Source organism: Papaver somniferum, chromosome 1, assembly GCF_003573695.1.
Source record: "Papaver somniferum cultivar HN1 chromosome 1, ASM357369v1, whole genome shotgun sequence".
In the NCBI taxonomy this organism is placed as follows: Eukaryota; Viridiplantae; Streptophyta; class Magnoliopsida; order Ranunculales; family Papaveraceae; genus Papaver; species Papaver somniferum.
This window is the reverse complement of record NC_039358.1, coordinates 152,479,819-152,488,838: the sequence shown is the minus strand read 5'-3', so window position 1 is coordinate 152,488,838 and position 9,020 is coordinate 152,479,819. Positions and strand designations below refer to the sequence as shown.

The 9,020-nt window shown below is 35.3% G+C and overlaps 2 protein-coding genes across 2 annotated transcripts; one reads left to right on the top strand and one right to left on the bottom strand.

Annotated features, from left to right (window-relative positions):
- Window positions 1–282: 282 nt before the first annotated feature.
- On the bottom strand, window positions 283–1,479 carry LOC113304691. Its single transcript, XM_026553837.1, has one exon. It carries the CDS (start codon window positions 1,331–1,333, stop codon window positions 1,007–1,009), a length of 327 nt encoding a protein of 108 aa, XP_026409622.1. The 5' UTR covers window positions 1,334–1,479; the 3' UTR covers window positions 283–1,006.
- Window positions 442–1,005, top strand: LOC113304683. The gene has a single exon (XM_026553826.1). It carries the CDS (start codon window positions 511–513, stop codon window positions 1,003–1,005), a length of 495 nt encoding a protein of 164 aa, XP_026409611.1. The 5' UTR covers window positions 442–510.
- Window positions 1,480–9,020: the final 7,541 nt, after the last annotated feature.

Sequence of the window (9,020 nt, the reverse complement as noted above, 5' to 3'; positions counted from 1 at the left end):
ACTCTTCAATTCTCCCACTTTTTAGCTGTTAGCTTTTTACTGATGCAATTTTTTTCATGGATAACAAGAACATACTACTTGAGATCCCCAATCTCTTACTAGGAGTAATACTTTTCATGGGCTTTAGTTTCAGTATCTCGACATCTAGTTGGTCTTTAGTTTAAGCGGCCATGTTATCAGGAAATTATACGGACCTCCTGGTAAAACTCTTCTTTTATTAGAATGGAGTGTGAATCATCTGATTACTTTGTGTTACAGAGTTTTCTTTTTCATGCTTGGTTCTTGTTGATTGATCGGGATTTTTATTCAGAAGTTGAGCCATATCTTTTTTGTCTTAGCTGAAAAGTAAACATGGCATTGAAATACAAGCATATACTACTTCATTTGTATATACACTGAACGGTTATTTTTCATAGCAGGTAAACAATCTGCTTACATAGTTACATGTTCCACTGGGAGCTTCCCGATAGAAGAATCATAGGTTGAAGTTTGTGTGGTGATCAAGTGATCATGGTTCAGTCGATTGAAGTCAGGGGTGGCAAAGGCTCCATTAAAGTGGGGACAAGCGGGACTATCAGTGCCCTGATGACTAGGGAATTGGAGTCCATCAAGTGCAGATCACAGGCCAAGACATCCTCTGGTAGGAAACCTCCAACAAACGGTGGAGTTGCGAAAATGGTACAACCAAGAAGAACATCAAATGAGGTGATAGGTAGTAGAAGCGGTGGTGGAAGATATCGCAGCAGTAATCATAACAAAAATCTCGAGCATATCCAGAAAACAAAACACAACATTCAGAAGAATAACCATCGGATCCCGATGCTTGGCTCTGAGAATATTGCTTTAGAGGGGACTCCTAACAGAGAGAAAGCTAGTACTAGAAAAGTATCTTACATTGTTGAGATAGTAGACGTAAAATGCGGGAACCCAGATAGATGGTCAAATCCTATAAAGAGCCGGTTCAAGAAACTCGGTTTCTCAAAGCTCTCCCAGAGTATTGGGTAGTTTAACCCTGCAACTTCTTCGAATCAGTTCTCAAGTTCCTGTAACTTACCCCATGAATCCTATTCAGTCGGTTGGTTTCAACAACTTCCACCACAGAACAGATACTTGGTATGAATCTGCCACCATCTTTCTTCTTCTTCCTCTTCTGCGTCATACTTCCAGACCCAAATTTGGCTTTACAACTACCACTGCCCGAATTAGTTTGTGGTTGGGATCCCTGAGAGTTTTCGCAGGGTGAATCAAGCTTGGAGAAATACTCGATCTCCTGCAGGACAAGGGCACCAACAGTGCCTCTGGTGCCTACCTTAACAGGAGTTGTAGAAGACATTTTCTCTGAGACACAGCCTGTGTCACACAGGTAGTTGTGGTGCAAGCTTTGTAGATCATTATGTTTTCCACTGTCTGGTTGGGGTGATTTTGGAGGCTTGTGAATGGAAGAAGAGTGGTTGTTTGGGGCCTTGTCTACGTCTGATTTTGGAGTATTCTTTTGCGTTTGGAGCATTTGTGGGTAAGGTCGCTCTTTTATACACATTAGTTTACACGTCAAACTTCTTTACCGTATTAAGATGCTTTAACTCAAGTGGACAGCATGGGTTTTAGCATAGTTATTGTGAAGGATTGGATGGTGATTAGGTCACAGTTCTCGTGTTTGTAATCAAAGCATGTGTAAAGCAGTCAAAGTCTTCTTTTGAACCCTGATTTTTGTGTTTCTTTCATCATTTTGTTAGGTTTTTATGATTGGTTGTGCTTTTGTAATCGTAAACGCAGGTTAAACGAGAACTAATAATAGTGAAATTGAAGATTGTATATTCACAAGGTTAGATTTGTGGCCACTTTTAATCTTATCTATGCGATGAAAGGTTCAAAATTTCATTTTTTTTTTCTCTTCAATTTGTAGGTTTAATGGAACAAAGTGTGTGCTTTTTAGGTAGTGGCATTATAGTTCTTGCTTTTGCAATTTCCTAACAATCTTTTTAAAGCTTATTCTCGCAACTGTTCTTCCATCTTTTATTTGCTCTGCTTTATGTTATGTTTAAAAATTTAGGGAAATAAAAGAAAATACAAAGGAAATTATTTGTAATTATGTTTAAGACCTGTCCTCGCATGTATCGCGCGCGTGTGTGAAATATATGCCTCTAGATGAAACACGTAGTTCCATTCTGCAAAATTCTATTTTTATTTTTTAGTTTAACAATTAATAGTCTGATTTGTTAAGATTCTTAGATGCTCAAAGGGTCAGAGGTTTTGATTGCCATGGTGCAGACGTTACTAGCGGCTTCTGTGGCCGACACTCTGTGTTTTCGTATGCTTTCAGCGTAGCTATTATCTTCTGCAATCATTCGATTCCAGATTCTACAGATACAAATAAAACTCTATAACCACAAACAATTGCTTAATATACTCTTTAGAATTTGAGGTTAGGTAGAATATTTCCAATTATTACAGAAATCTTGAGAACGGTGGTTGAAAGAATTTGCTAGATTCATTATGTTCTTAAAGAATTCCTAGGTGCGTAGGTATTCATTTGTTTGGGGCATCACATTTTACAACCACTTATGGTTGAAAGGACACTCTCATATTGGTATTGCAAGCTATTTTTCAGATGTTTGAGTTGTGACCACGCACCTTAGATGTCCGGTTGGTGGGATTGAATTACTCATGGTTGATGTCCGAGCTCGAGCTAGAAATATCAACATCCCGGTTTTACCACTTTGTAGATTAATTATAGAAGCTGAAGGTAAGAAAGCTATATATTTCTAGCCAAGCCCGAAAAACAGTTTGCAGAAAAGAGGTTGCTGCCTTAACCTTCAGAAAGTTTTGGCGCTCAACGAATAACATATGGCTGGATAAGCCTTGCTGCCTTTTCTACAACAGAAAGTACAAAAAAAAAACCTGTTGATTTCCATCGTAATTTAGATTCACTTTGATTCCTCCTACATAATAAAGAAGAAAAAAGACGTCAAAAGTGTGGTATGCGTGGAACAATGTAACTTGCGTATAAAAAGAGGGGATGGGAAAAATCTGTATGAAGGTGGCAGGTCAAAACTGGAAGTAATCTGCAAAGCCATCAAAGTACATGCAAAATAAAGAAACCACAAAACACTTATAACCAAACTTGGAAGGTTTCATTCTGGACTTTGATAACTGCAATCCCAATCCAACAGTTCATGGATATGGAGAAGCTTCAAGACTGTAAGAATAAACATGTCAGAAGGAACTTTTATGTGCATATCATTATAAAGTTCACAACTTACACTAACATTACCATATTTTTCGTGCCTATCAGTTGGGACGAGAGGAACACCAGCAGAATTATTACACTCCTTCCGTTACAAGCACCATCATGTTCAAGTACCTCACTGATTTGCAATACCTGAAGAACAAAAAGTGTAGTACATTATCATGAGTACATGACAGGCCACAGGCACATAATTGTCAGTGCATGCCTTCGGAAAGTTTCCTAGCATTGATGTAAGTTTCTGGGTCAAAGTGAAGTTGTAAACAACACCGGTACTTAACTCCACATAATAGATACTTCATCATTACCATTTTGAGAATCCTAACAATCAACATGAGAGACAGTAAAGATTAGTGCAGGAGACATTTTAGTTATTTGAAAAAGCTAAGACGATATTCTTATCAATTTTACCTCTCGTGAACAAGAAGAACGCAGTGTATTTCGAAAATGAAATCTATGGGCGTTGTTTGGGATATAATTTTAAATAAAATATTAGATTGAGAAGTTCTTAATATACCCGTAGATAAAAGATATAAATGTTTTTAATTTAATATTAAATTTATTGATCATATCATACATCATCATGATTCATATATATACACATGTACATCATTTGTATTTGATACTGTACGTTGTTGTGACTTTTATCCACTGGAGGATCACAATACCTTGATGTAGTAACTAGATTCGCAGATGTTGGTTGAACATCTAGATTTTGTTTTTGTTTTGATAATTTATTGTTTTTGTTTTGATACTATTATCCTTCGTAGTCATACAGTTTGCATTTTTAAATATTCGTTCTTTCCGTATCCCGTTATTGAACGGTGACAAATATGAGGAATGGAAAGAGAAAGTTCTCTTAACTTTAAGGTACATAGACCTTGATTTTGCAAGCACCATAATGCAAAAATTGTTATTAATAAGGCATAATTGGACTCTGGTGTACGAAATCGCAATATATCATTAGTATGTTTTGAATTTGATATGGTTGATTTCCACCACAATACTTGGTGGATTGATTCAGTTTCTATAATCCACATTGCTATTATGCAGGGATTCCTTTGTAAAGAAAAACCAACATACAATGAACGCTGCATTTATTCTGGGAATGGGATGTCCTCAACTGTTGAAGTTGATGGAACCTCTAGAGTTTTTCTTGACTCTGGTTTTATTTTGGGTTTAGAAAGAACCATGCAATTGGGAAATACTTTTTCTAATTGGGTGATATAGAAAAAAGACAAAAACGAGATTTAAATGGTAAATCAGAGTCATCTCTTGTCCATGTATTTTAACTAATTCTTAATCTACCCCCACTAATTAAGTTTAGTGTTAATTAAAATTAGTTAAGTTATTAGATTTTTTGATAAATGATTAGTTTAAATCATAATCACTTCACTCGGGTGAGAGTATAAGGAAAAATTTTGAGGTGATAGGAATTTGGTTAAGAAATGAGTACTCCCAACTTACAAAATGCCAACAAAATCAATGCCAAAAATGGGTACTCCCAACTTACAATGCCGGCATTGTAAGTTATTTATCGAGCACGCCGGCACCATTTTTCGGCATGGTCGTCATTACTAATACAATGTCGGTGATGTAAAAACAAATTTCACTTCCGACATTCCGGCATGGTCTTCATCACTAATACAATACCGGTGATGTGAAAAAAAATCATTTTCAAAGTGAGGAGCCATGCCGGAAAATGATGCCGGCGTGCTCGATAAATAACTTACAATGCCGGCACTGTAAGTTGGGAGTACCCATTTGTCGGCATTGATTTTTTCGGCATTTTGTATGTTGGGGGTACTCATTTTAACCAAATTTCTATTACCTCAAAAAATCTCCTTCTACTCTCACCCAAGTGAAGTGATTATGATTTATACTAATCATTGTCAAATTAATCTTTAACTTAGCTAATTATATTAAACCACTAAACATGATTAACGAGGGATAGATTATGAATTAGTTAAATACATGGATATGGGGCAACTCTGATTTGCTATTTAAATCTATATTTTGTCTTATTTTCATAACCCCCTATTACTTACATATCCCCCGATTACGCATTATTTAGAAAGGACCTTTTATATTCCTTCGTTTTCAAAAAATCTTATTTCTGTTTCAAAACTTGTGTCTTTTGGTTTTGAAGTTAATATCAAAAATATATTTAAATTTATTAAAAGACTTTGTTGTTTTTGATTTTTCAAAAATTTAAAATAGTTTATAAAAGCTTAATTTAGATTATTCTTTTAACCATAGCCTTTGCACCGCAGCTAGTGTTGTGAATAAAAAATCTTCTATGTTATGGCATAGAAGATTGGGACATATCTCCATTGAAAGGCTAAAGAGACTAGTTAAAGAGGAGTGTTTTACGAACTCTTGATTTCTATGATTATGGTACTTGTGTAAACTGTATAAAGGAAAAATAGACTAACAAGACAACGAAAGGTGTTATGAGAAGTTCAAACTCTTTGGAAATCGTTCATACTGATATACGTGGACCGTTTACACTTCCATGTTCGAATGGTCAAAATGGTTCATCATTTTTATTGATGATCTAAAAGAGTTATGTATCTCTATCTTTTTAACGATAAAGGTGAAGCATTAAATACTTTTGGGCAGTGCTACCCCGCACGACTTCTTATATTTTCTTTATAAGCTAATAGGTTCCCCACCATTAGACAATAGTAGATGAATGATTCTTAGCCATTGATGCTAAATGTACAGATGGCGGTAATTTTAATTGTTAACAAGCTCCTCTACTTTAATCCAGTAAATTCAAAACAACCCTTACGTTTTCATCGAAAGATCTTTTTGTGATGTTATTATCAGTTGATTCTATTCTTAATTAAATTGATCCTACATCCAAAGATTGTAAAAAACCGACCATCAGTAAGTCAGCATTGCCTGAAAAAATAAGATAGCGACCAACAAGAGATATGGGTTCTTGTTCCATGAATCCATTAAGCTCAATATAAAATTCTGATTCAAATTTATAAGAAAAAAATCGTCAAGTAAAATATCAGAAGGAAGCCATAATTCTCCATCATCTAAGTATGAGTGATTGGCACTACTACCAAACTACAACTAGAAACAAATTTAACAAATAAATAAAGAAATTGTTCTTCTTGATACAATTTTTTGGCTCTCTGCCAAGTTACAAAATGGACAACAACAAAAATGATAATTATTGAGAGAGAAAGAAAAAGATTTTATGAACAAGGTGAACAATCAAAACGGAATTATTGATACACATCAAATTAAACAAACTAATCTATAAAGTTTTAGTGGGATAAAAATGCTCGGAAGTATCTAATTTGATGAAAACAAAAATTCCATTGAGTTGAACGTATTAATAGATCAAAGAGTTTTTATGGGTTTTTGCTGGCAGTCAAACTCGTTGGTGAGGAAGAGAGACTGAAATATAGAAAAGATTTATAGGGATCTGCAATTTGAATTAAATATAACTTATAGGAGCTGCTTATAATAAAATATTTATTTGATATTAATCTAAATCAATTTGTAGTCAAATATTATAATCTAACGGCGGGAAAGACGCTAACTTATAAGCCAATATACACAGCCTTGCGGGGTAGCATTGCCCAATACTTTTAAATCATTTAAAGCAGAAGTAGAGAAATAGATCAGAAAAAGGTGGTGAATATCATGAAAGATACACAAAAACAAGACAAAAACCAGGTCTATTCGCAATGTTCCTTGAAGAACATGGAACTGTTGCTCAATATACGACTCCTAGATCTCCACATCAAAATGGTGTAGCTGAAAGAAGGAATAACACATTGATGGACTGGTAAGGAGTATCGTTAGTAACTCTAGCCTCTCACTTTCTCAATGGAAGTATAGATGAAGAAGTTACGTGATGCAACCTCAAGATTTCTCTTCAAGTCAAGGTGATCATTTAGTTTGCAAATTAATGAAATTTATATATAAGTTTAAACAGGCGTCCCGCCAATGGTATATAAAACTTCATAATGTGATAATCTTAATTTGGTTTTGTAGAAAACATTGTGGCTTAATATATATACCTCAAGGTTAGTGGGAAAAAATAATCTTTCTTGTCCCATATGTAGATGATATTTTGTTAGCTAGTATCTGGGATTGTTACATGAACTTTAAATAGTTTCTTTCACAAAACTTTGAAAGGAAATATATGGGTGAAGCTTCTTATGTCATTGTCATAGAGATTCATAGAGACAGGTCCCAAGGACACACTAGGATTGTTTCAAAAGGATTATATAAACAAAGTACTGGAACGGTCCTAAATGCAGAATTATGCACCTAGTACAACTGAAAAAGTGGGGGTCTAACAACCACACCCAATATTTCGTTTAGGCGATCTGTATGGACTAATTCCAATATATTTCCAAGAGAATCAACTAGACAGTCAGACTCAATCAAGGAAAATACATCCAAGAGTTATATCTCAATTTCTCAAATCAATCTGCAATCGAACAGACAGAAATCTGTGAGCCGGATTAATATGAGAAATTAACTTGGATGGTACCAAAGACCAACGTCCAAGCGTCAATCAATTTCAATCAACAACCAAAGGTTGGATTCACCAATTGATTGAACTACGCACAACCTATGATACTTCAATTATATAAAAATATGATGCGGAAAAGAAATAACACAGACACCAGAAATTTTGTTAACGAGGAAACACAAACGCAGAAAAACCCCGGGACCTAGTTCAGATTTGAACACCACACTGTATTAAGCCGCTACAGACTCTAGCCTACTACAAGTTAACTTCGGACTGGAATGTAGTTGAGCCCTAACCAATTTCACACTGATTAAGGTACAGTCGCGTTCCTTACGCCTCTGAATCCCAGCAGGACACTGCGCACTTGATTCCCATAGCTGATCTCACCCACAACTAAGAGTTGCTACGACCCAAATTCGAAGACTTGATAAACAAATATGTCTCACACAGAAAAGTCTATTGAATAGATAAATATGTCTCCTACAGAAATACCTACGAGTTTTTGTTCCGTCTTTTGATAAATCAAGGTGAACAAGAACCAATTGATACACTGGACTTATATTCCCGAAGAACAGCCTAGTAATATCAATCACCTCACAATAATCTTAATCGTATGGAAACGAAAAAGATATTGTGGAATCACAAACGATAAGACGAAGATGTTTGTGACTACTTTTTATCTTAACTATCGGAGATTAAATCTCGAGAAAATCTTAGAGAAGATAGTACTCAATACGATAGAACAAAGTAAGATCACAACACACAACTACAGAGAAAATATTTGGGTCTGGCTTCAAAATCCCAATGAAGTCTTTAAGTTGTTAACCTTTAATGGTTTTAGAAAAAACCTAGGTTAAAAGAGAATCTGTTAGAGCATTGCTCGGTCGAACTCGCATGTGTTGCTATCTCAAGCATGTTTCTCAATGTTAGTGATCAAAACTATAAGTCTTCATTTCTAGTCTACTATAGCTAAGGTCTCGGACTAGGATAGAAAGTGTAAGTGAGCTCAAGAACTCCATGTCAATCATCATACAAGACGAAGGACTACTCAAGGAACCAGTGGATCTTCATCGACTAAAAGTTATGTGGAGACTTGAACTTATCTATCACTCAAAAGTCTATTTATCTTCTATCTTGAGACAAAAGTCGTTTTGCTATATAGACTTAGATTATATACATTTGCTATTTCGAGCCGAGTTTATCTCGCCTATCTATTTCTCGAAATATGTGTTGGTAAGCTTTCGCTTTAGCCAAGTTCATCTTTACCTA

Excerpts from the sequence above, each read along its gene's own strand:
- LOC113304683 (XM_026553826.1), top strand. The coding sequence starts at position 511 with ATGGTTCAGTCGATTGAAGTCAGGGGTGGCAAAGGCTCCATTAAAGTG.
- LOC113304691 (XM_026553837.1), bottom strand. The coding sequence starts at position 1,333 with ATGTCTTCTACAACTCCTGTTAAGGTAGGCACCAGAGGCACTGTTGGT.